At 41.4% G+C, this 27,836-nt stretch overlaps 1 protein-coding gene across 1 annotated transcript in view; it reads right to left on the bottom strand.

The window, feature by feature from the left end:
• VIPR2 (vasoactive intestinal peptide receptor 2) overlaps positions 1-24,249 on the bottom strand; it is a 96,714-nt gene extending 72,465 nt beyond the window's left edge. Inside the window, exons 1-2 of the mRNA XM_087712501.1 lie at positions 24,056-24,249; positions 16,710-16,812 (exon numbers count right to left, since the gene is read on the bottom strand). Of these exons, the coding sequence (XP_087568627.1) occupies positions 16,710-16,812; positions 24,056-24,109 (157 nt within the window). The 5' untranslated portion in view covers positions 24,110-24,249. The remainder of the gene's footprint in view (positions 1-16,709; positions 16,813-24,055) is intronic.
• Positions 24,250-27,836: the final 3,587 nt, after the last annotated feature.

Genomic DNA, 27,836 nt, shown 5'->3' on the forward strand with positions numbered 1-27,836 from the left:
AATATTAGTTACCCGTTGGGACCTGATACCCAATCTCATCACTTTCTCTCTAGTGACACATGGGAACATTGGTCTATTGCCATTAGATTAACTGCCCTAGCCTGATTTGAGACACCATAAACTTGGATGGAGGGAAATTACAACTTTTTTTTTTTTTTACGAACCTCTAATATTTTGAATTATGTTTTTATCTCTAATATTCTAGCATTCTATATTTAAACATCCCTCTCTGAAAGTGATTTACTTGAAAGGTAAACTACATTCAACAAGGCACGCGGTAGCTCCAAGGCTAAGGCGCTGAACTTGTCAATCAGAAGGGTTGACAGTTCAAATCCCTAGCGTTGCGTAATGGAACGAGCTCCCATTACTTGTCCCAGCTTCTGCCAACCTAGCAGTTCGAAAGCATGTAAAAATGCAAGTGGAAAAATAGGGGCCACTTTGGTGGGAAGATAATAGTGTTCCGTGCGCCTTTGGCGTTTAGTCATGCCAGCCACATGACCTAATGTATAATATAAGCAAGATTTGAAATCTAAGATTGATAATCATGCTATAACCAATGGTTTTTAGCAGCTCCCCTTTTTTCTAACCCAAAAAAAAAGTTAAAATAAACATCAACTTTAAATTTTATGAGTTCCGCATGCACTATAAATTACTAACTATGGTACACGTTGTAAAATTTTAAAAGAATAACAGAGACCATTAAAATCAAGTTTGTGGTTGTAAAAATATTTTTTTTAATGTTTCAAATTAAGAGTTAGGAATCTTTTGGCCATAAGGTTGTTATTGTTATGGAAGAAATTGTAATAAATTGCTCTTCAATGTTTCTTTCCAAAGAAAAAAATATGTTTTGTGTTATGTGAAGTGAAATGTTGGAAATCTCTAAGTCTAGAAATGTCTTTTTTGGACATCTTTAAAGATGGACAGCCATCTTTTATAATCCTCACCTCTTATCTTGATACTTTCTGTTATTAAGGAATCTATATCTTATAATACTTTTTCAGAACAATACTACCCAAATTTCCCTGATTTAAGAGAAAGATATACATTGTATTCTTCTGTTTTAAAAACCTTACGGTCGTTTCTGATTAAGAAAAGCACCTTCCTCTTAAATTATCCTTAATACCCTCTGTTAAGGGACGCGGCGGCTCAGTGGCTAAGAACCCGACCTTGTCAATCAGAAAGTTTGACAGTTCGGCGGTTCTAATCCCTAGTGCCACATAACGGAGTGAGCTCCCATTACTTGTCCCAGCTTCTGCCAACCTAGCAGTTCGAAAGCATATAAAAATGGAAGTAGAAAAATAGGGACCACTTTGGTGGGAAGGTAACAGCGTTCCGTGTGCTTTCGGCATTTACATGACATGACCCCGGAGACATCTTCAGACAGTGCTGGCTCTTCTGCTTTGTAACGGAGATGAGCACTGCCCCCTAGAGTCGGGAATGACTCTGTTAACATTCAAAATTATGCTTATAACTTCAAAGCTTTGAAAGTCTCGGGCTTTCAATTCCTGTCCCAAAGTCATGTGTCACTCAGTCAATGTCAGATCGTGCAAGCTCCTGACTATAGCAAGGCCATGAAGTTCTGGTGTCAGATTTTGATAAAAACAGTGGGGCTGTTGTTATTAATGAGAAGCTTCTGCACAGAGCACAGCTCTGGATACTGTGGAGAAACTGGCCATTCTTGTTGTAGCTAGCTGCTATTATGGAGGAGCTCCTGACAGTTTGGGTACTATCTTGCTTGGAATATATGCCTTTTATGTTATGCTTTTAAATGTTTGCTTGAGCTAGGGTAAGGGTTTAATAACCCTTTATTTATTGGAATGTTGATTGTCTCCAGATCTAAAAGAACCAACTGCCTGGGCACCTGGGCACTGCTAGAACTCCTAGCAAAACACATGGACAATTTCTTGAATACCTGTAGAAACTAACATTGTACAAATTTGTTCCTGGGAGACACTAATATACAGGTAGTCCTTGACTTACAACACGATGGAGCCCGACGTTTCCACCGCTCAGCAAGACGGTTAAGTGAACTTGTTCCCCAATTTATCATCTTCTTGCCAGTTGTTATGTAAATCATCACAGTTGTTAAGTGACTCATGCAGTTGTTAAGTGGTTTTCCCCCATTAACATTTCTTGTTGGAAACCAGATGGAAGGTTCCAAATGGGATTATACAATCCCAGAATGCTTCAATCATTATAAATATATGTTGGTTACCAAGCATTTGAATATTCACATTAAACCTCAAATTGTGTTCTGACCGAGGCTTCCCATGAGCATGAGGCAAACTCCTTGTACTGACAAAAAACCCTTTTATTAATTTACTGTGAATTCTGCTCATTCACGTCACTCAAAGCCTTTTGAGGGAGGATTTAGAGTCACAGGCCTTATCTGGCTTGGAAAGCTGACAGGCCAATATCTGCAAAAGTTGGCAAGGAGTCTCAGAGAATCACAAACCAATTAAGCGAACTAATTGTCTGCTGCAAACTCCACTCCCCTTTTGCTCCTCTTTTATTTCCTGGGGAGAGGGGCATTCATTGTCCACCTGTGGCTTTACTCCCAAGTCAAGCCCTGTTCATTAGATGTTCCCTCTGTCTGGCAACACTGTGCATGCACACACTGGGAACAGGCTCCAGCTGCACATCTGCCTCACTGACGTCTGACTCGGAAGGCAGCTGATAACTGGCATACGACTCTGGCCCCCTCTCTGCCTCCGACACATAAGAGCCTTCCTCAGACTCCAGAAGTGGCCCATGTTCCTCCCCAACCTCCTCACTGTCCGAATCTGCTGTCAGCTCCACTGGCTGCCGGCAGGTCACAACAAATTGCTTTTAAGGCTACTAAGGTAGCAATCTAATGCCCGCTTATCTTTGTTTAATAAATCCAGAGAAGTGGATTATTAGTAAGCATATACAGATTTATGGTGATGATCTTTAGGTATGTTGGAGCTCCCATCACTTCCCAACAGATAAAACTGCTGAACCAATTGAAAAGATTTTAAGTACAGATAGCCCTTGACTTATCAATACAACTGAGCCTAGCATTTCTGTTGCTAAGTGAGGCAGTTGTTAAGGTGAATTTTACCCCATTTTTCAACCTTTCTTTCCACAGTTGCTAAGTGAATCACTGCAGTTGTTAAGTTGATAACAGGGTTGTTAAGTGAATCTGACTTCCCCATTGGCTTTGCTTGTCGGACGGTCGCAAAAGGGATCACGTGGCCCCAGGATACTGCAATCATCATAAATAAAAATCTTAGGAATTTTTCTCAGGTATGAAAAGAATTTGGTCCCAAATAGAATGACAGGCGGTTGATATTTGAGTTAATCCAGAAGAAAGTTGTCCTTTGGAAGGACCCAACCTGTTCGTCTTTATGTATGAACCTTGGGAAAGAATTGAGATTTAAGGGAGGAGTTTTCATACATCTGGCCTGCAATGACTGGATGACCACTAGATGGCAACAAAGTTACAGAACAGTCTGAAAAAAAGGCCACCTGGTGATCATGAATAGCTTTGGAAGTGCAGATATATTAATTGTAGTTTAGTGTTGGGAACCACACCAGGGAGACAGGGAAGTTGAGGAATTGAAGAATACATATATACCCAGGAGTGTTTTTTTTAAAGTATGAACTACGATAAAAAAAGAAAAATAATACAACTAAAGTTACTTTACAACCATTTTTATGGTTACACATTGTTGCTTTCAGTACACCGATACCCAAATTCGTACATCGTCTTTTGTTCTCTGCATTTTTCACCTACTGTTCTCCCCAAACAACTTTGCTGTTTAGATATGCTCTGTGACCAAGAGTTGCCATTAGATTCACAGGTGGAGACAGTATAAAGAAGCTCATTTACACACCTACAATAATAAACCCCCTGTGATCCTTCCTTTATTAGTCAGAGCTAGCAACAATTACCCATGCCTTGGATATAACCCATCTCAACTATTGTAAGGTGCTTTACATTCCAGAAATTGCAACTAACGCGAAACACAGTAGACAAATTGCGTAAGTGTGGTACGAGGTATTAAATACAATTGTCTGCACTGAAAGGACTGTACTGGCTGCTAATTGTTTATCAACACTTAAAAGTGCTACTGTTGACCTTTAAAGCATCTTTCTTGCTAAGAATGTGCCTTGTTATTAAATCAGCAGCAACAACTTTTGAAGGTATCTTTTCCACTCAAAGCTCAGCTGTCTGGAATAAGAGCTAGGATTTCCTTTTCTGTAAGACTCATTTCATAGTACAAAACACTGTCTTTGGGGAGAAAGCTGTGCAGGACATTTGTTCTTATGGAATAAAAGTCCTTCAGGTTGTACAAGGACACTCCTTGTAGGTCCTCTTTACAACTGTAGCACAATCCTGGGGAAAGGCACACTTTAAAGAAGTTGTTGACGAGTGTGTACTCCAGCAACCTTTTTAACCTCAGAATTCAAAGGGCTTCATAGCTCTAGTGTTTGACCTCCATTCTCCTAGGAAAGCAGCAAAAACACTCTAACTTTTAAGTATTAAGAGCCATTTGGATTTTATTGATCTTAAATGTCATGTGTTGTATTACAAAGTTGTTTCATTTTACTGAGAGGGAGGGAAGGGGAGAGAAAGAGAGAAAGGAAGAGAGAGAAAAGGAGAGAAGAAGGGAAAGGGACAGAAAGGGAGGGAGAGGATGAGGGAGTGATGAAGAGAAGAGGAAAGGAGAGAAGAAGGGACAGAAAGGGAGGGAGAGGGTGAGGGAGGCATGAAGAGAAGAAGAAGGGAGAAGAAGGGAAAGGGACAGAGAGGGAAGGAGAGAAAAAGAGAGGAAGTGAAATGGGGAGAGGGAGAGAAAAAGGGAACAGGAGGGAGGGAGACAGAGGAAGGGAAAGGGAGAGGGAGGGAGGGAGGGAGAGAAAAAGAGAGGAAGGGAAATGGGGAGAGGGAGGGAAAAAGGAAGAGAGAGGGAGGGAGGCAGAGGAAGGGAAAGGGAGGGGGAGGGAGAGAGGGAGGGAGGGAGAGGGAGAGAGGGAGAGAGGGAGAGAGGGAGGGAGGGAGGGAGGGAGGGAGGGAGGGAGGGAGGGAGGGAGAGAGAGAGAGAGAGAGAGAGAGAGAGAGAGAGAGAGAGAGAGAGAGAGAGAGAGAGAGAGAGAGAGAGAGAGAGAGAATGGGTGCAGTAGTTAAGGCACCAGGCTAGAAAGAAGCAGATTCATCTTACGTCCTGCCTTAACTATGAAAGCCAACCAAATAACCTTAAGTCAATCACGCTCTTTCAGCCAACTCCCCATGTAAGGTTCTTGTTGTGGAGAAAATAGGTGAAGCAAGATGTGTTGGACACATTTACTGCCATGAGTTATTAATAAGCCACCCAAATGCTTACAAATCCAAAAAGGAGCAATACAAACTTGTTCAGATAATTAAGAGGAGCTAACCAAGTAGCTCTGTAGATTAAGTAGCTGATTCCTGAAGAAAGAAAACTAAATTACGAGTACATAAATATTCGAATCATTTTATCCCAATTCTATTCTCTCATATTGTGAAATTGGCTAGAGTGGCAGGCAAAGGGTGCTTCCAAAAAGATGGAAACTACTGTACACTATTCCAGCTTGGCATCTCCACTAAAACAAAAACAAAAATAACCGTTGTCCCGGGGCGGGGGGAGTTTTAACTATAAATAGGTTGATCATATTCTGACTTTAGAAAGACAAATCGATAAAGGGCGCCTTTTTTAATTGGTTCCTTTCTGAACATCATCAATTCAAAAAAAAAAGTAATGTGTTTGCACCTGCATTTAAGTCAATGGTCCCTACAGAAATGTGATTCATACATGGGTGAACTAAAGCAATATTTGTATGCTCTATATATAGATCACAGAGGTACAGTAGATTACAATATTGTTTTCCTAGCCTTTGTATCATTCTCTGGAAAGCTCACAATGCAGTTTTTATTTTATTTTTAAAAAAAAACAAAACCTAAGAGCTTCTCAGCCAGCTAAAAGCACATTTGGTCTTCAGTTGCAACTTTCCTTTCTTCTTGTTATTTCCTTGAGTTCAGATTGGATTGCAATTTAATAAACAGGCCAGAGGTTTTGTGGGGTTTTTTGCTTCATATTAAGTATCTTCATTTTCATGTAATTTCTTTGGCCAATAAAGGCTTATCCCTTGAAAGAACAAAAGTTTAAGAAACCTATTATTAGACTCCTAATGAAAGTAATGTAATTAAAAAAAGGAGACCAGGAAGCAAATATCCCAAGCATAAGATGCAAAAATAATAAAGGAGATACAATAGGAGATCCAGTTTCATGTAGTGCTTAAGGCATTAGTCTAGAACCGTGATGGCGAACGTATGACACATGTGCGCGAAGAGGCAATGGAGCCAAATCGCTCGGCATGTATGGCATCACCCATTCCTCTTCCGGGTTTCTGGCGCACATTCACATGTGATGATCAGCTGACCTTCGTGCGTGTGGCAGTGCCAGAAACTGGAAGAGCTGGCCTTCTGTTTTCTGGTGTGAGCATGCGCGCTGGCCAGCTGATTGTTGCCCACACATGTCAGCCATTAGCCAAAAGACTGGCTCGCTGGCGCGCATGTGCACACAGGAAACCAGAAGTTTATTTTCCAGCATGCGCATGCCCCTTGGGCAGCGCCTCTTCTGGGTTTGCGGCCCCGATGAACGTCCATGCGTGTTCTCTTTTTGGCACCAAGTTCAGCATCACTGGCCTACAAAGTGGGAAACCCTGAGTTCGACTTCCGCCTTAGGCGCAAAGCCAGCTAGCTGATCTTGGGCCAGTAACTTTCTTTTAGCCTTAGGAAAGAGATAATGGCAAACTGAAAAACCGTGCTAAGAAAATTGTAGGAACCCGGAGTCACCAAGATTGGAGACAAAATAGGTTTGTAAGAACAGTAACGAAATCAGCCTTATAAACCTAAAACTCACTCTACCAAAAAGAATCTTTACTTAGCTCCAAACAATGAAAACACATTTTGGCTTACTTCATGGGTAAACCAGCCAATACGATTAGTAAATCATGTTTTATGGTTTAGCATTATCTGTGTACCCAGCCAATTAGAGATTTTTTTAAAGCTGCCATGATTAAAATATATGCGATATTGATATATAAATAAAAGTGTCCTTAATTCATTGCACCTAGATCTCTACCAAGATATTTATAGCATTGTTTACTCTGGAAAAAAAATAAAAGAAATGTATAATTGTAACTGGCTAATTAGTCTGGGAACAGCAATGATGATTCTACTCAACATGGGAAGGTCAAAGATATTCAATCAGAATAGCCTGCTCATTAATGCAAATGATACCTTTGAAGATAAAAAGGTAGGGAGAATCTTACCATCATTCCTTTAGAATTTACGACATAAATCTTTTTAAGCTTTGTCATTGCAAATAACTTCCAGATTTGGTTACTAGTTCACATGTCCTAGTATAAAATCCTAGGTAATCCTTTCGAAGCAGAAATTAGGAGAATGCAGATTAGCCATGACCAAGAGCCAAGGTTAGAAAATTTAATTTAGATCTCTGGACTTATTTGTTGAGCTTGGAATTGCAATTCAAACTGTCAAAGTGACTCAATTCAGTTTAAAGATTAAATATGATAAAATTGTGTTTTTTATCAGGAATGTCATCTCATTCAACCTGACATAGTCAGCTAATTTGATTTGGAAATTCAATCTGAAAGGCAAATTCAACCCAACTGTCTTTGAATTTTAGCTTTGCATAACAGTAACAGAGTTATCTTTGCCTATAAAGTAGCATTAGGCTATTGATATGTTTTCCTTGCATTCCTGGCAAAGATACGCTTTTTCATTTATAAGCTCACCGGTGTATTTATTGTCTCCCTGCTAGAAGAATAAAAACATCATTTATTTACACTATGAGCAGATGGTCTTGGCTAAGGCACCTACTTGTGGAAAATATCGTACTTCTTGTATTTGCTTTTTGATAATCTTCTATCCCATTTGCACTTAAAGGGGCAACAAAATTTATTTCCGAAGTAGAAACAGCTACTTCCTTCTACCACAGTTTCCCCTCCTAAAGTACAGTAGCTATGGATCATTTTTAAAGGTGGTTTGAATATGAAGAAAGTAGAGTTGCAATCTGAAGCTATATTGGTCATTAGGAAATGCCGTCAATTTTGTATACATATGAACACAACTATAACTCAGGATCTGTTAAAATATTACAGCTTTTTAAAGGGGGGAGCACAAAATAATAGAAGTAACATTTTTGTCCTTATCTTATTATAATATGTGCCACAGATTACTTCTGTGCAACACCATCTACTTTTTCAAGGATGATCCACATGAACTGTTTTCCAGTATCCATGGTTTTGTTTCTTCTACAATGTTTATGGCATTGTGAGAAAAACAAAATGGCAGCTGACATACAAACTTCAACCACCATTTTCCTGAGGCCTGCCAAAATGTTCGAACCCCAGAAACTGCCCAAGGACACTTTCTGCTGATGTTGAGTATACAGCAGTGGTGATATTATTCAGCAGGTTCTGACCAGTTCTGGAGAACCGGTAGCGGAAATTTTGAGTACTTTGGAGAAGCGGTAAATACGCCCTCTGACTGGCCCCGCCCCCATCTATTCTCTGCCTCCCAAGTCCCAGCTGATCGGGAGGAAAAGGAGATTTTGCAGTAACCTTCCCCTGCCACGCCCACCAAGCCACGCCCACAAAAGTAGTAGTAAATTTTTTTGAATCCCACCAGTGGTATATATACTTCTACAGTGGAAATACAAAGTTTAAATTTTTCCCCCTCCTTTAATATAATCTATCTACTGGACAATTCAACTGAAAAACAACCAAAATATTTTTTTTGGGGGGGGGGAGGAAACTTACAATAATATAGTTCTGTGATGGCGAACCTATAGCATGTGGAGCCATATCTGCCAGCACATGAGCCGTCAGCTCCAGTGTGGATGTACATGCCGGCCAGCTGATTTTCTGCCTTCTGGAGGGACGGGATAGGTCGTTTTCGCCTTTCCCAGGTTTCAGGAAAGACTCCGGAGCCTAGGGAAGGCAAAAAACTGGCCCAACCGGATGTTCGGAAATGATCCCTTTCTGGCCTTTGGAAGACTGGGGGAGCTGTTTTCACCCTCCCCAGGCTTTAGGAAAGCCTCCAGAACCTGGAGAGGACTAAAATGACCTCCCCTGCCCCCCCCCAGAGGAAATACCAAGCTCAGCTTGGAGGTACATGAAGGGGAGTGGGGGAGGTTGGTTGTGCACGTGTGCGTATGTGGGTGCGCGCACTTTGCATTATGGGTGCCAGCACTATTGCATGTGCACTTTTGCATTTTTGGCACCGAACAACACCTAACGACAAAAAGCTTAACCATCACTGACATAGTTCCTTAAATGTGCACACCTTCTTATAAGTATGGATGTGGCTGTGTTCAGAAATAACCAATCACATTCAAACTGATGTTTTTATGACATTTACTCAGTTGTCTCTTACAGCCAAAGCCATAGTCTTCAAAGAGCTTACAGAGCATCAAAGGTGTGAGTCAGGAGAAAGATACAAAAAAAATGTCCTGGCATTAGATATGCCATGGAACACAGTGAAGACAGCCATCAACAAGTGGGGAAAATATGGCACAACAATGACATTGCCAAGAAATGGATGTCCTTCCAAAACTAATTAAGAAAAACATAGGAAAGTTGTCCAAAAGATTCCCGAGAGACCTACAGCAACATTAAACAAGCTGCAGAAAACTTTGGCAAATATTGATTGTGTACTGCATGTGACAACAATTTCCCATATTTTTTACATTTCTGGGCTGCGGGATAGGATGGCAAGATGGAAATTTTGTTTAACAAAGACTGCTAGATTGGGTAATGGAGGCGCAAAAGGCTTCAGTAAATAACTGCTCTTTATTGCAAGTCAAGAAAACATCTGGCTGGAGAATGGTCGGGCAGTATCCCCTTTTAAAGGGATCTGTCAGACTTCTTGACCAATGAGATTCAATCTTTGTTCCAGCCGGAACAGAGGACCTTGGTGGAAACCTCCTGCAGTCTGACAGCGGGGGGGGGGGAATATCTAACACCCCTCCCCTCTAAGATGGAACAATCTAACTAATGATGTAGTCACGCAGGTAGGCGGGCTTTTGCGTAGCTCTGCCTGACCTGCGCAAATCAGTCTTGGGGTTTCCTTCGCACAAGTCGGATGGACCTGTTGCTCCTGAAGACCCGCCAGGTAGAACCACCTGGAACTTCTCACAGGCCGCAGCTGGAGCTTCTGGCATTGATTCGCTTGAAGCTCGCCGTGGGCCTGCATCAAATTCAGATAAGTCTTCCGATATTCTCGGGCTTTCCTCAGCACTGCTATTTTGTGTGTAGCTTCTTTCGGTTTGTGCAGGAGTTATGTTGGGTTGTCTAAGCGCTGAGTTAGACAAGCGGCTAATATGCCTTCTCCGATTTCTACCATCCTCGAGTTTTACTGTGTATGATTGAGGACCGGTAATTCCAATTATAGTTGCGGGAATCCATAATGTTCCCCCAGTGTAATTGTGTGCATATACTGAATCCCCTATGGAGAAAGACCTGACTTTGTTTGTGGAGTCAGGGGGTGTTGAGGTGGAATAATTTGGGTGTAGCCGGTCTAGGTGAGACCTAAGGCGGAGGCCCATGAGGAGTTCAGCTTATTCCAGTAGTAGTGCTGGGTGTGATGTGTGGAATGAGTAAGTAGTGATCAATTTGTGTCTGCCAATCGCCAGGGCCCATCCTATTGAGGGCTTCCTTTGCGGATCTTACCATTTGTTCTGCCTGGTCATTGGAGGCTCGATGGAATGGCGCAACCAGGCATGTCTGATTCCCTGAGCTGCTAAGAATGTTTCGAATGTCATGGCCATGAATTGGGGCCCGTTGTCGGAGACTAATATATTGGGGAGGCCATGCATGGAAAATAGTTTCGTAGTACCTTGATGATCAATTCCGCTGTAGTGGAATTCACCAGGACTACTTCTAACCATTTAGAATATGCGTCCACGACTATGAAGGAGGTTTGGCCATGGACTGGTCCAGCGAAGTCAATGTGTATTCTGGACCATGGTGCTTGCGGGCGCTCCCATTCTTTGGCAGGCACTTCCGGGGGAGCTGGTCTGGACTCCTGACAGGGCAAACATGTAGCTACCCATTCTTGTATGTCCCTGTCCATGTTAGGCCACCAAATATAACTCCTTGCTAGAGACTTCATTTTAACAATCCCTGGATGCCCTACTTGCAGTGCTTCAAGGACTGCTATGCGCAATTGTTTGGGAATGACTACCCTGTCTCCCCACAACAAACAACCGTTAATAACCGACAATTCATCCCGCTTGGAAAAATACATTTTGAATTCAGTCCCAACAGGCCCTTTGGGCCACCCCCTCCACACCAGGACATATCAAAATATGTTTTATTATAGGGTCCTACGCCTAGTGGCGTGCAACGTCACTGGATGAGACAGGTCCGGTTTCCAGGCAGTCAATGAGAAGGACCAATGTCTCAGGGGTAGAGTTAGTGAGAACTTCGGGCAATGGGCAATGGATCAAAGCATCCGCATGCCCTAACATGGTGCCCAGTCGGTGGATGAGGCGGTAGGAATAGGCTGCCAGAAATATTGTCCATCTGGTCATTAAGGGAGATAGTGATGCCTGGGTGGGGCGGTCCCCAGCCAGCAAACCTAGCAACGGCTTGTGGTCTGTGATCAGTTCGAAATCCTGGCCATAAAGGTATTCATGGAATCTTTTTACTCTGGTTACTGCAGCCAAAGCCTCGCGGTCCAGTTGGCTGTAGTTCTGTTCAACGGCGGATAATGTCCTGGAGTATAATGCAGTGGGGGCTTCGGCACCATTTTGCATGTGGTGGCTAAGGACTGCACTGACACTGAAAGGGGAAGCATCACAGGTCAACACCAAAGGCAGGGTCTGGCTATATTGTACTAGGAACGAGTCTGCTGATAAGAGTCTTTTTACGGTGGCAAATGCAGTGGCCTCAGTTTTGCCCCAGGACCACTTCACGTTCTTGGCTAGGAAGTGATGTAGTGGTTCAGCAACTGTCGCTTTCTGTTTGAGAAAGACGCTGTAGAAGTTAAAGAGCCCGAGGAACGCCTGTAGTTCAGTCTGATTGCGAGGTGTGGGGCTTCCTTAATGGCTTTAACTTTTTGTGAGGTCAGGTGAATTCCAGACCCATCGATCATGTACCCTAGGAATTCGACTTTTGGTACATTTATTTTACATTTTTCTTTTTTAAGTTGGAGGGCCTTGTCTCTGATTCTAGCCAAAACTGTTCATACGCATTTTAAAAGTTGCGCTTCATTTGCGGCCGATACTAAAATGTCGTCAAAATAGGGGACAACTCCTGGAATTACACTTTGGAACAGTCCAGGGGTGATACTAACACCGAATTGCAGGTGGTTGCATTTGAATGCACCTGTGCTTCACAATAGTTTGGGCCTCCATGGTCGCGCCATCTACTGGCAATTGTTGGTATGCCTGTGCCATATATAATTTTGCAAAGTTTTTTCCCAGGCCGACGGAATGCAATAGGTATTGTACAACAGGTACAGGGTAAGCGCATTGTTGTAGTGCTTTATTAATTGTGCATTTATAGTCTGCGCAGATTCCTACAGATCCGTCAGGTTTGACAGGTGTCACAATTGGCGTCTCCCACCGTGCATGATTGACTGGTTCTAAAATGCCCTGGCTCACAAGCTTATCGATTTCTTTGTCAATTTTTGGCCAGAGAGCGAAAGGTACTCTCCTGGGCTTAAGCCTAATTGGGGCTATTGTGGGGTCTAAGCTAAAGGAAACAGGGGTTCCTTTGTACTCACTCAGACTGGTGCCGAAGACGTCCTTGAATTCCTTAAAAATAGCTTCAGCTGTGACTTCAGAGGTGGCTTCAGCATCGTTGTCCTCCACGGAGTTGACTCCGGTCACTTCCATTCCCAGAGCTTGGAACCAATCAAGCCCCAGCAGGCTCTGAAGGTTGTCTTTGACCACCGTCATGGGGAGTTTTTTTCAGAATTTCTTGTGGCTTACCTGGAAGGTGCCTTGGCCCACAATGGGGACCTGGTTCCCCTGGTAGTCGCGTAGGCAGACGTTGGGACTTCTGAGGTGTCTCTTTTGTATCTTGGGAATCGTTTGCTTCAGGACTGACCATGGAATTATGGTCAGTGACAACCCGGTGTCAATCTCCATTTCGCATGGAGAGTCCTCGATGAGGACAGTGACTTTCAGCTTTTTGGGGTAAATGGTACGGATATGCCTAACCGGAACAGTGACATTCAGCTTCTTTGTGCGCCCAGGGCAGCTTCGTATGGCAGAAGTGAGGTTGGCGTTTCTATCGTCTCCCTCTGAACCCTGTGGATACTTCTGCCAAGTCCCTGATTTGGGTCGCTGTTTGCCGTTTTGGCCCCGTTGGGTTGTCCTGCGGTTGCAGGATAATCGCTGCAGCACATCTTGGCAATATGCCCTTTTCGCTTGCGTCGCTGGCAAATGGCTTCATGGAACCGATAGGATGATCGGACATGGTCTCCTTCACAGCTGGTGCAGGGCAGAATTTGTGAGTTGAATTTCCGTGCCAGTTTTGTTCGGCTACTGTGCATGCGGTAGCTGTCTTCCACCTCGCTCTCAGAAGTCTCAGGCTCTGTGGTCTCGTGGTGGATGCGGGTACTTTCCCATGCATCTGGAGGTATGCTCTGGCGCTGGATGGTCTCCACTGATTGGGTTACTGATTCAGATGCTCTAGCTTTATCTAGTGCGATCTGCAGAGAGAGGTTGGATCTGGCCAGAAGTCTTCTCTGTAGATTGAGATCTCACACCCCCAAAATTATGCGATCTAGAATCAGGTTGTCCAGTTCACAGAACTCACAGTGGGCTGCAGCTTTTCAGAGCGCTGCCACGTATTTGTTGATTGATTTGCCCTCCTTTTGGTTCCGGATGTTGAACTGGTACCGGCGAACGTATTTGGATGGCTTCGGCGCGTTGTGGGTCTTCAGAGCTAGTTGTAGTGCAGACCAGGATACTTCTTGTAGAGGGGTCAGTTCTGAGAGGTTTTTTGCCATCTCGAATACTTCCCGACCGCAGTCTCCTAGGAACAAGTTCTTTTTCAAGGGCTTCTGGAATGCCTGTGAGATCGTCCACTTCCAAGAAACACTTGAATCGTAGCATGTACGATTCGTAGTGTTCTGTAGCTTGTACGGAGTTGGTGGGGCGTGCATGGCCATTCTGGTTCTCTCTGGGTGTTCAGCAATGGCTAGCTCGATGCCTCATGGGATGCTCCAGGCTTGCAAGGCTTCGTTTTCTTTGTTTGCCTAATTGCCTCCCAATTCCATCCTCATCGCCAGAGTTAGATCGAGTAAAGGAGGCACAAAAGGCTTCAGTAAACAACAGCTCTTTATTGCAAGTCAAGTAAACATCCGACTGGAAAATGGCCGGGCAGCATCCCCTTTTAAAGAGCAGAGGTGACGCAGTGGTTAAAGTGCAGCACTCAGGCTACGTCAACTGACTGTTAGCTGCAGTTCGGCTGTTCAAATCTCACCGGCTCAGGGTTGACTCAGCCTTCCATCCTTCCAAGGTGGGTAAAATGAGGACCCAGATTGTTGGGGGTGATATGCTGACTCTGTAAACCGCTTAGAGAGGGCTCAAAGCCCTATGAAGCGGTATATAAGTCTAACTGCTATTGCTATTGTAATGAGATTCAATCTCTGTTCCCGTCAGAACAGAGGACCTTGGTGGAAACCTCTTGTAGTCTGTCAGTGGGTGCGGGGGAATATCAAACACACACTGTTTATATATTTAAGTCTGGTCACATTTATAAAAACCTACATCAAGTCTGACAAAACCATGTGGGAAAATTTCTTATGATTAGATGAGACCAAGCTTGAAGGTTTTGGACATAAGAGCCGAGGTGGTGCAGTGGTTAGGGTGCAGTACTGCAGGCCACTTCAGCTGACTGTTATCTGCAGTTTGGCGGTTCTAATCTCACCGGCTCAAGGTTGACTCAGCCTTCCATCCTTCCGAGGTGGGTGAAATGAGGACCCAGACTGTGGGGGCAATATGCTGACTCTGTAAACCGCTTAGAGAGGGCTGAAAGCCCTATGAAGCGATATATAAGTCTAACTGCTATTGCTATTGCTATAAGTCTAACTGCTATTGCTAACTGCTATAACTCCCAAAAATATGTTTGGTTCAAAAAGAACATTACTTGTACAGTACATACCACGAATTACGTAAGAATTAGTCCTTACCCACAATGAAGCATGGTGGTGACAACATTATGCTTTGGGGCTGTTTTTCTTCAACTGGTACTGGGGCTTTAGTCAAGGTGGAGAGAATTATGAATAATTCCAAATATTAGTCAATTTTGGCACAAAGGGGTCTGCTAAAATGTTGAAGATGAAGAAGATTGTCACCCTTCAACTTGATGATGACCCAGAGCATACTCCAAATCAGCAAAACAATGGAGCAGAAGAAGATCAAAATTTTGGAATGGCCCAGCCATACTCCAGACCTGAAATCAATTTAACATCTGTTGGGTGACTTGAAGAGAACTATGCATAGGAGATGCCCTTGCAATCTGACAGATTTATGCTCATAGTCTCCTATTGCAGAAGACTGAATTCTATCATAAAATCAAATGGTGCTTCAATAAGTATTAGTTTAAGGTAGGGGTGTCAAACTCAATTTCATTGAGAGCCACATCATGGTTGTGGTTGATCTTGGGGGCCCGGGTGGGCGTGGCCAGCCTGACACCGCTCCCCAAACCGTTGGCATGTTTCCTGTTCACATTGGGTAGACTGGGCCAAAGCCATGCTGGCCTGATGTTTCCTCTTTGCACTGGGTAGCCCGGGCCGAAGCAACGCAGGCTGCCCCCCTATATTTTCTGGGACGGCCCCGCAGGCTGGATCCAACCATATACGGCCTGAAGGCCTTGTGTTTGACACCCCTGGTTTATGCCCGCTTACGCAACCATGCTACTTTAAGTTTTTTAGTTTTATTTTTCCCCAGAAGATTTCAATTTGTTTTTCAACTAAATTGTACAGTTTACAGATTATATTAAAGGTGGAAAAATTCGGAAGTGATTTATCTTGGTCTGATTTACATCTCAAAACTCTGGAATTTTAAGAGGAGTGGGTAGACTATTTATATCATTGATGTGAGCTGCTTCTTAGCATCAGGATATAGGGCTGCAAATGTTGAAATGACCAGAAGATGGCAGGAAAGAAAGTTTATGAAACTCTTGGGTTCCCATTTGTTGGTTTGTACACAAGAAAGGAAGAGTCTACACCATGCTGAGTGTTCCAGTTGAGATAGAACTAACTCACTCAGAGGTGAGGGGTGGACTATTTTTTGGTGAGTGCAATCTATAATGTGGATGGAACCATATTATATATGTGGGTGCGCTTAACTATAGAATGAATTTGTGGGTATTCTTTTACTTTTTTTAAAATTGTAAAGGCTAACTTAAAGTCTTTCAAATTTCATATATTTCAAAACAGCAGGAAAAACATGTTACCAGTTTTCAGCAATCAACACCGGAAGAGTTTCCAAGAACCTCCAAAAGAGGAAACTACTTTTTTTGTATTATGGGTTGTTCTGCACGACACTAACCAAAACTCAAATCGTACTATAATTCAGAACAATGTGCCATTTTATGCCACATCCTCATGTCCTCAGGTATAGAAGTACCAATGGACTATCAATGAGTGACTGCTATGCCATTATAAGCCATGATCTCACCTGTTAAACTCACTGTATTGGCATTCTTTAAAAGTTCCATACACTTTTTTTCTTCTTGATAGATTTCCTGTTGCATTCTGCATTCTGGGTGAATACTTTTTACCTGTTGAATAAAAACAAAAAACATTTGACTTTGCAGAAAGGATATCAATGCTAGCAGAATCAGTTGGGGGGCAGGGAGAAGAGGCAAAATTGGAAGCTTTTGTTTACTGTCAGTTAGAACAATTCAATTAGAACAATTAATCGGTGGAACAACTTGCCTCCAGAAGTTGTAAATGTTCTAACATTGGAAGTTTTTAACAGACTGGATAACCATTTGTCTGAAGTGGTGTAGGGTTTACTGCCTAAGCAGGGGTTGGACTAGAAGACCTCCAAGACCCTTTCCAATTCTGCTATTCTAGTTGCCCCATATCTATGCAATGCTTTCTAATTCTACTATTGCTCTAGTTATATGTCTATGCTTCTTATAAAGATTATGAAAGTTAGTTCTGTATTATTAGATCCCCAGTACAGGTTGAGTTCACGCTAGGGTTATTGACACTAGGCTGCAAAAATCTGGTTGAATTCTGAATCTCCTTGTTATCATCTTGTGGTTTTTCAGAACTTTGCAGCAAATATGGTAGCTGTACATGACAATCAAAATTAATGGTTTAGCTAACTTTTTTTTTAGTGTCTAGCTCTGTCTCACACTCAGTTCCAAGATTGGCTTAGCAACAAATGCACCTGCTGATTCTTCTACAATAGAGCATAATTAGTAAGATATCTATAATATGATTACCTAAGTTCACCTGAGATCATAAAATTCTTTTAACGAGAAAAAAGGCATTAACTAACTGAAGACATTTATGCTCTGGTTTCTTTCTGATGGAAGAAAGCAGTACCCCCAAATTAACAGGTTATGTTAAATTTGATTAACAAACTTTTTTTTCTGCCAAACTCTTCTGCAGCTTAAAAAGAGCATAAAAGTGATTCATCTATTGCACTGATTTATAAACATGGCTTATTCTTTGTTGGCTTAGTATTTGTTACACAAAACAAGCCTTTGTTGTTTGAAACTATTGTTTATGGCACAGTCTGTTTTACAAATCTACTAAATTGTGGCTTATTTAATTATGAAATATCCATTGGAATTGCTTATCTCAAGACCTGTCATAATTAAATTATGCCAGCATAAGCTTTGTGAAACCCTGCATGTTGGAAAACTTTAGTCAGGTATAACTCAACTCTGATAAATGCTAGTTTGGGAACATTAGCTTGCAATTAACCATTATTATTAAAAAGTTTTACATTATATGTCAAACTGAAATAGCTTCAAAATAAAGACTAAAGGACTAGAGAAACCATATAACAGATAGTTCTTGATTTGCAGCCACAATTGGGATCAATTCCCGTTGCTAAGGAAGGTGGCTGTTAAAGCTGGATTATACTAACTTTTTTTTTTGCCATGGCTGTTAAGAGAATCACTGCAGTTCTCAATTGAATCATGTAGTCATTAAGTAAAGCAGGCTTCTCCCATTGACTTTGTATGTGAAGCTGGGGAAAGTTTCAAATGGTGATTCCATCATCCCAGGATGCTGCCATAACCCTGTTGTAAATAATACATGCTGATTGTCAAATGTCCAAAATCTGATCATGTGACTATGGGGATACTGCCATGCTTCTAAATGTGAGGACTTATCGTACGCTACCTCAGTGAGATTGTAACTTTGGACAATTACTAAATGAGGATTATCTATAGCGGTAGCAAAATCAATTTGATTTCTTAAATTTCAATTGGGAATTCATTAATTGTGAGATAAAAACAATACCTGATTCTAAAAGGAAGCTCCAGGGGAACAATGTCCAAGAAAACATGACATATCTGATTTTCAGTTAAAAGCCAGTCTCTTAACTGAAATGGTTGGCTTTGCCTATCATTCTAAACCACCATTATATAGCCAAGATTAAACAAGCCAAATAATGGCATGGTTGTACAAACCCATGCATTGTGATTTATTCAATAGTTTGGTTAAGAATATCATACTGTCTTTTACCAAATGCAAATTTCAGCATCTAAATTTTTGCATAACTGGATTAAGGAATGTCGATTTGTTGCCAATTTCCTAAATTGGAAAATAAAACATCAGGTGACAATCAGGACCCCACAGTTTAGAAGTGTCAACCAAAATGTCTCACAGCTTTATGTAAAGCACTGTGTGTGTGTGTGTGTGTGTGTGTGTGTGTGTGCGTGCGCGCTTGCGCGCTTGTTTGTTTAGGACATATAAAAATGGGCAAAGGACTGGTTGTGTGGGCTCAGCCATCAGTCTGACTTCTTTAAAATCCCTTTCTGCAGACCCCCATATTATAACTATTATAACCTCATCTGGAATGCCAAATCCTAACGCATTCCTTCTGAGAACTGTTTCTTTAAACACCTGATGTTTCTTTAAACAGTAAGCAGAGGGACAGCTTTGGGTGAAAGTCAATCTGGTGTCCAGGTTAAAGCACCAAGACAGAAATTAGAAAGTGGGAGCTCCAGTTCTGGCACAAAGTCATCTGGGTGGCCCTGGGCCAGCCATTCTCTCTCAGCTCTGGGAAGAAAGCAATGGCAAGCCACTTTCAAAAACATTGCTAAGAAGACTGCAGGGACTTGTCTAGGCAGTACATTAAGTCAACGCTGACTTAAAGGCCTAAACAATAAATAAGAAACAGCAGAGAGACAAAAGCTGAGTTATACCAGATATTGGGACAATGTTTTTTGTCTGCTGCAATTTAAGCCTATGTAGTAGAATGTTGTGGGTACACCACAAAATATCTAGAACTTTAGTTTCTGGTCATGCCTGAGAGTCACATATTTTCTCACTTCCTATCTTTGCCTCAAGTTTCAAAGGATTAAATGTTGCTTTGCAATTATTACTGCAGACTACAACAGTTGCAAGCAAGCAGCTAAAGCAACTTTAACTTCTACTTAAAATAACTGAAAAAGCATATAAGGGAATCTCTTGCAATGTTTTTTTTCTGCCCCCACCACCCCGCCCTATGCCACTGATGTTCTTCCCTATTCTAGCATTAAAGCCTTACCTTTCAATGCTTTAGATATGTGCTGTATTTCAAATGAGACATGGCATGACTGGCTAATCTACTGACTATGAATTAGATTGATCTTCATAACCTTCTGCAACTCAATACCTCAGACTCTCATAATTTCTACACTATTCTTTGTTTTAGAAGAAACTGTGTGGAAGTCAAGGCTTGATTCTCTCATAAATAGGGAGTCCATCTGTATAACCATAGGGAGTATTACTACATTGTAAATACTACATTAAAGAGAGGAATGGATAAGAAAGTTTGAAATTTTAATGTAAAAATTATCTTATTCTAAATCAGGGCTACTGTAAAAACCTAGATGAGCACCAGATGATAACAAAGAACCAGACTTTACTCATTGTTTTTTTTGTGTTTACAGCCATGATTTGTTGGCCCAATCCAAGAACTTTATTACTTCTGAACTATAGCTCCTTGCCAAAGACTTTGGTTTTTTAAACCTTTATGTTCAAAATTTGAACCACATAATTCCAAATTCAAAAACTTCACTTATACATAGTTTAACCTCAGTTATCAAATTATTCTGTTTGCTAGTCCAACAAGTCATAAACTAACAAAATAGTATTGTAACAACCCAATAAGCTACAAAAAATTAATGCCAAAGAAGTGAAGTTTAGCATATGATACTTCTTCAGGATATCTAATTGACTGATTAAGGATTTTGCACCTACAAAACTAAAGTCTTGTTAATTTCTGCACAGATGTCCTTCCAGCATAAAAACCCTAACTAGGAAAGAAGAGTCCTTTTTCTTTAGAAAAATTAAAAATATGGAATTCTGTAAAATGCAATGACAACAATCAACCAGAGAAACTTTAAAGCTGAATTTTAAAAAAATTGCGAAGGTTAAAAAATAGCAGAACCTTTTAAAAAATAATTAGATGTCTACAGAAGAATGTTATAGCAATGAAAACACTGAGGTTCACTTAAGAAATGATTCAACTTAGTTTTGGATTTACTATAGCATAACCAACTGCAAAATATAGAGGCTTCTTTTTGCAAAAGTGAAACTTTGCTGAGTTTTTAAACAATATTTTTCCTCATTTCTCTGCTGAAACTTCAGGTATCTTAGAAAATCATTTAAGAACAATGTTGGCTTTCCAACAAGGATACATTTTTTCTGCTTCTTCCTCTTCTTCAATAAGAGAGAAGCAACTGTGTATTGCCCAATTTGTTTGGATTCTATATATATATTTTTATTACTGAATAAAATCCAGAGATGTTCTGGATTTATTAGTGTTTTATTAAGATGACTAAGCTCATTTGAAGTTGTACTTCACACACGTAACCATTAAAAAAAGTATACCTCTTACATACCCACATAACACAACTATTCCTTTAAATAATCAGCATCTCACCAACCTGTTCACAGAGCTCAGACACATCTCAATGTACTATTTCAAACACCAAATTATCAATTTACCGAGATTAACAACAATTGTTATCAGTTTATAAAATAACTATCAAGTAGTTCCTTGCTTGAATATGAAAACATGTCTAAGTACCATATGTGATAATTGAAAAACATTTTTAAAAATATTAGCTTCACCACAAAATCTAATGAAGCAATTGTAGTAAGCAATTGAACTATATTTGCATCATTGTTTTTTTAAAAATAATTCTGTTTCAGAAATGCTGTGAGCTTTTTTTTTTGTTTCTTTGTTTTAGGTGCAATAGCATTACAGTGCACACCTATTAGATTATTTAACCAAGCCTGGTTATATCAAAAAGTTAAACCAGGTTGGGTCAGGTTGGTGGTTGGATGGGAGATTATCAAAAAATGTTAAGGCTGGAGTTAGAGTGGGAAGTTTTTTTAAAAATCATCTTGGAAGTTCAAGAAGACAATAGTAAGCCATTGCATACTGCAATTCATAAAACTAGAAGAACCTTTCTATAAAGTCATCAAATTAAGTTTGACTCAAAAGAGACTTCAGCTTTATAGGAGGTTAGTAAGCAAAAATAAAAGCTCTGGAATGTATTTATCATTCACTACACAAATAAGGAAATACACAACAGCCAACATGTTTGTATAAAATTTAACGATATTGATCTAATGTAATTTTTCTTAAGTCACCTCATAATCACTCTGAGTTTAGGACAATTAATATCATAGAATGAAGTTATCATGATAAAAAAACCAAATGGCAGGAAATACTATCTCCTTGCAATTGGAGAACTATACCAAGACAACATTTTCATTGCATTTGTTTTTCTGCTTTCAAGGAGGATTATAAAAGGGGGGGGGGGCAGGACATAAAACAGGACTGTCCAAAGACATTTGATTGCTGCTTCATAATTCTCAAAATCTTGATAGAGAGGCTGAAGCTGAGCCCCAAAATCTTATAAGCTTCCTCCCCCTTCTAATAAATTAGCTACCTGTCGATCTCCGGATGCGCTTCAAGGTGCTACTGATCACCCATAAAGCCCTACATGGCAGTGGATCTGGATACTTGAGAGACCGCCTTCTGCCAATTACCTCCCTACGACCTATAAGATCTCATAGGTTAGGCCTCCTCCGTACTCCATCGGCCAGCCAGTGTCGGCTGGCAACTACAAGGAGGAGGGCCTTCTCAGCAGCGGCCCCGACCCTTTGGAACGAGCTCCCCGTAGAGATTCGTACCCTCTCCACCGTCCAGGCCTTCCGCATAGCCTTGAAGAACTGGCTCGCCCGTCAGGCCTGGGGATAAGGACCATTACCCCGCCCGAATGTTGTATGCATGTTGCTTATTATTTTATTATGTGTTGTCGTCTTAGTGCTGTATTTCCCCTTCCCTGGTTTCTGTGAGCCGCCCTGAGTCCCCTCAGGGAAAAGGGCGGCCTACAAATAAAATCAATTCTAATTCTAATTCTAAAAAATTATTATAAAAGTTATTAACTATTTGGAAATGTCTTCATTCCATTAATGGCAAGGATGACCTTTGTATTTTTTAACATCCATTCCATATACAAGATTAGGTCAATGAATCCTAGTCATTCATTCTGCTGCAGGTACAAACTCTACTTAAGCCTGCTTTGGTTAATTAAAACAGGTAACAAACAATGGAAAAAGAAAATCCAATTGATCTATCCAGAAAACAAACATTTTTTATCCGTAGCTTGTCTTCTTTTCCTTGACATTTTGCGTTTTGTAAATGCTTGGCAAAAATCACATGGCTGCAGCCCTGTTTTAAAGTTCATTAGTCCCCACAAACTTCATGCCATAAATGCACCAAAATTTACAGTGCTACACACATACACAAAATAATAATAATAATAAAGTTGACCATTAAAATGGATAGAATTTCTGCCTTAAAAGTAGTACAGAATTTCCACTCCAACTATAAACAAAGAACAGCCTGTGAAAAACTCCACCCTCTTGCCTTTCTTTCACAGTTATATTTTTGACTACAAAACATTTGTGGAGAAATCCGTGGACTTTAAACGATCCTGAAAGCTGGTGCATGTGTGGGATTTAAAAAAGAAATGGGGCATCCTGTTGTTTATAGCAATTTCACTGGCATCAATTAAAATCGAATCAGCTTTTCTTAAGGGAGTTACAATAGATACTGGAACTGCAGGAGCCCAGTTGTACCTTAAAGCAATTCTTTACTAAGTTCATTTTAGCCCAATTCACCAGCCTGATAAGAGATTCAAACTTAGCTGGCTTTTAATCCTGTGCTCAAATTTAAGCGTAGCCCACTAGTATAACCAAACCCTCAACAGGGACTCTGCGGTTGGGCCTGGTCAGGCATCATCCCCAACCTGAAATAGAAGGGAATAATGGGAATTGTAATCCAGCACATCCCGAGGAGACTCGTTTGCTCCTTTTTTTAAAAAAAAATGGGAGGGATCTAAGAATAAACAGCAATTCTAAAAAGTGGAGAACTATTAGCATTAATTATTAATAGCAAGAAATATTCGATGTATGTGTGCATGTATCACATACTAAGTGGATGCGAAGGGGGCATACATTCATACCCACATTAAGGGGAGGCAACCCAGGCCGCAGAATTAGCCCCACAACCGGAGGACAAATAGGAGCCAAAGTGAACGCGTTTTCCTCCTTCTGCCCCTATAGGTTTCCTTCCGAAAGAAGAGCAGAAGGCAAGATCCGAGGCGACCCTCTCCATCCCTGAGGCACTGCTGAAAGGGTCGCGGAATAGAAGCCAACGCGCCCTTTTCTCGCAGAAGCCGCAGGAAAGGAGCTCTCTGCACATGCTCAGGAGCTCATACTCTTCCGAGTCAGGACCAGGCGAGGCTCGCCGGCCAGGGATTCCCTACTCACCGGCCCCAACGTCCACCAGCAGGTCGAGAAGAGCAGCAGCAGCGAGAGCTGCATCCCGTCCCAGCTTCTCGGCACTAGCGGCGACCTTCCTTGGCGCGGGCAGCCTCCCGCAGCCAGAGGGACATGCGGTCGTCGAGCCGGCGCTGCCCGTCTGCAGCCGCGCGCTTTTACCACGGGGCTCAAGCCCACCCGCCCCCCGCACGGAGCGCTTGCGGCCGGACGAACAGACGCGTCGCCTCGCCCACCCGTCCGCCCACTCTGGTTCCGCAGCACTCCGCCGCGTGGTTTTGCGTGCGCTCCGGACTCTACCTCTCTCTCTCTCTCTCTCTCTCTCTCCTCGCCGGGTCCTCTTTTGGGAGTTGCGACTTAATTGTTCCGCGTGTTACTTGTCCCCCCTCCCTCTCCCCGCTACCCAAAAGAGGAACGGGAGGGAGCGAAGTGCAAAGACAACCTTTCCCATCGAATCCATAGAAGGACCGTTTTATTAAGTTCCGCAGCAGTCTAGGATGCCTTGAGTGGGGGCGGCGAAAGCTATACTCCACCGCCTGGGATGCGATGATGGCGCGCATCTCGCTTTCAGTAACTTAGTCGGGGTGTAAAGAACTAAAGAACAGGAGCTGCGTTGATCCGTGGGGCACCAGTGGAAACGGGATTGGGGGAAAAAGTTTTTTTTTAAAAAAAACACCCCTAAATCAGTAGTTTTGAAAATAATAATTGGATGAAGAAGACCTTCCATAATATCCATGGGTGTGCAAGTTTTGGGTATCCTCCAGAGCCATTAAGAAGTAGAGGATCAAGGAGAAAAGGTCAAAATGTAGGTCAAAGGCTAGAGAGCTTGGAATGGACATGATGGTGGACTGCCATCCTCACTTTCCAAGGTCAACTTGGAGGTCACCTCAACTTTGGAGTTGGTCTGTTGTCAAAGTGATCAGGAAATCGAATAACTTCCCTCCTGGATGGAGAGCATGCCTCTGAACAGGACATATTTTGATGATAACAAATAGATCAAAGAGACCCCACTCCCCAGTATTTTATAGAGCTTTGATACAGAAAACATTTCCAAATGCAATGGCCAATGGCTCGAATGTGAGTGCTTTGGATCATTAAAGAAAGATACCCAAACAATTGAAGTCAAGTTAGATGACCAAAATAGTCCAAAGTGGGAATTAAAAAAAAAAAATAAACTACACACCAAAACTACTATAAATATGAAAAAAACACCTCAATTTATAAGCAATCCATTCCAGGGAAACTAACTGATCTGGAAAATCTGTAATTGATTATTTTGATATTTAATAAAGACATGATTGTATGTCTTTATGTATGTATCTTCAGCTATTCATCCTACAATATGACAGGCATTCCCCATGGATTCCCTCTAGATGTATAGAATTGTGACCAAGGAATTTTCAATCATCTCCCAAGACATCTGTTGATGGCAGATGAGAAAGGAGAGTTGCTTTTATTATGCATAACTGATGCATACTAAAAAATGTCATGAAAGATATACAGTAAATAGCCAAAAACCAACATGGGTTTGTCAAAAACAGATCATGCCAGACTAATCTTATTGCATTTTTTGACAAAGTGACAAAATTAGTGGATTTCAGCAGGGCATTTGATAAGGTAGACCATAACCTACTATTAGATAAAGTAGAAAAATGTGGGTTAGAGAGCATCACCACCAGATGGATTCGTAACTGGCTGACCAACCGCACTCAACATGTAGTCCTCAATGGAACTGCATCTACATGAAGAAAAGTATGCAGTGGAGTACCCAAGGCTCTGTTTTAGGCCCAGTACTCTTCAACATCTTTATCAATGATTTGGATGAGGGAATAAACGGGGAACTCATCAAATTTGCAGATGACACCAAGCTGGCAGGAATAGAAGACACTCCAGAAGACAGGCTTAAGATACAGAAGGATCTTGACTAACTTGAACATTGGGCACTATCTAATAAAATGAAATTCAATGGTGAAAAGAGTAAGGTTCTACATTTAGGCAAGAAAAACGAAATGCACAGGTACAGTAGAGGTGGTTCCTTGCTCAATAGTAGTAACTGTGAGAGGGATCTTGGAATCCTAGTGGACAACCATTTAAATATGAGCCAGCAGTGTGCAGCAGCTGCCAAAAAAGGCAACTCAGTTCTAGGCTGCATAAACAGAGGGATAGAATCAACATCAAGTGAACTGTTAATACCACTTTATAATGCCTTGATAAGGCCACACTTGGAATACTTCATTCAGTTTTGTTCACCACGATGTAAAAAAGATGTGGAGATTCTAGAAAGAGTGCAGAGAAGAAGAACAAAGATGATTAGGGGACTAGAGAGTAAAACATGAATGGTTGTAGGAACTGGGTATGTCTAGTTTAATGAAAAGAAGGACTAGGGGAGACATGAGAGCAGTGTTCCAATATCTCAGGGTTGCCACAAAGAAGAGGGAATCAAACTATTCTCTAAGGCAGTGTTTCTCAACCTTGGCAACTTGAAGATGTCTGGACTTCAACTCCCAGAATTCCCCAGCCAGCATTTGTTGGCTGGGGAATTCTGGGACTTGAAGTCCAGACATCTTCAAGTTGCCAAGGTTGAGAAACACTGCTCTAAGGCACCTAAGGGTAGAACAAAAAGCAATGGGTGGAAACTAATCAAGGAGAGAAGCAACTTAGAACTGAAATTTCCTGACAGTTAGAACAATTGGAATAGCTTGCCTCCAGAGTTGTGAATGCCCCAACCCTGGAAGTCTTTAAGAAGATGTTGGATACCCATTTGTCTGAAATGGTATAAGGTTTCTGCCTAGGCAAGGGGTTGGACTAGAAGATCTCCAAATTCCCTTCCAACTCTGCTATTGTATTGTATATATCCAAAATAAATAACACAAAACATGCATATTATTATTATTGATCAATACACATAAATATTTGAAAGTGATATGGCAGAAGTACTGGAGAACTATTCATGTTCCACCTATCCAAGAGAATTATTTTGCAATGCTACAGAGAAGGAAGGAACTTGCTCTGCATGATGCATTGTCTGAATGGCCAAAAATTGCTATTCCTTTCATATACTATTTGTATCAAATTTACTATCCAGATTCACCATATCAAGAATTAGCACACCAAGCTATCTCCTATTTCTGCTTCTGTTTTCAAGGTACCCCAAAGAGTTGGAGGTTATTGAAAAGTTACTACTGCAGAGCTAGCAAGAAGTCTGGAGGAAATCAGGAGAGAAAAGATGAAAGAACAACACTAATCTTTAGAACACCATCCATCTAGAGTAAGACCAGCATTGGCACCCACTTGGCATTCTTGGCCAATAATTCCCAATAATTCAAAAGCTTGGCAAAGATCATTCTGTCAAAACAGCTGTTTTGAATTTGGTGACAAAAATCAGGAGCGTGGTTGACTTTTCTTAGGAAGTCTGGTGTCTTTTATGTATGTAGGAATACTGATGGCATAAGGTAAGAACACAGATGTCATGAAGCCTGATGTTCCAGTTTATTTGCTTTTATTATTCTTATAAATAACTCAAGATGGCAAAGAGACCTAGTCAGGTGGGTTGGATTGAGAGGGAGTTACTGGCCCAAAGTAGTTACTCAGCTGCTTTTCATGTCTAAAGTGGGACTAGAACTCACAGCCTCCCAGTTTCTAGCCTGATGCCTTAATGACTAGTAACTAGACCAAATTGGCTCTTTATCTATTAGCTATCAGTTATTATAGTTCCAATATTCGAAACAATGGTATGACCCACATTGCCTGTGTGTGTGTTTGTGTGTGTGTT

The sequence above is a fragment of the Thamnophis sirtalis genome, unplaced genomic scaffold (assembly GCF_051295495.1).
Source record: "Thamnophis sirtalis isolate CommonGarterSnake01/CBP01778 unplaced genomic scaffold, rThaSir2_p1.2 scaffold_4, whole genome shotgun sequence".
Classification (NCBI taxonomy): Eukaryota; Metazoa; Chordata; class Lepidosauria; order Squamata; family Natricidae; genus Thamnophis; species Thamnophis sirtalis.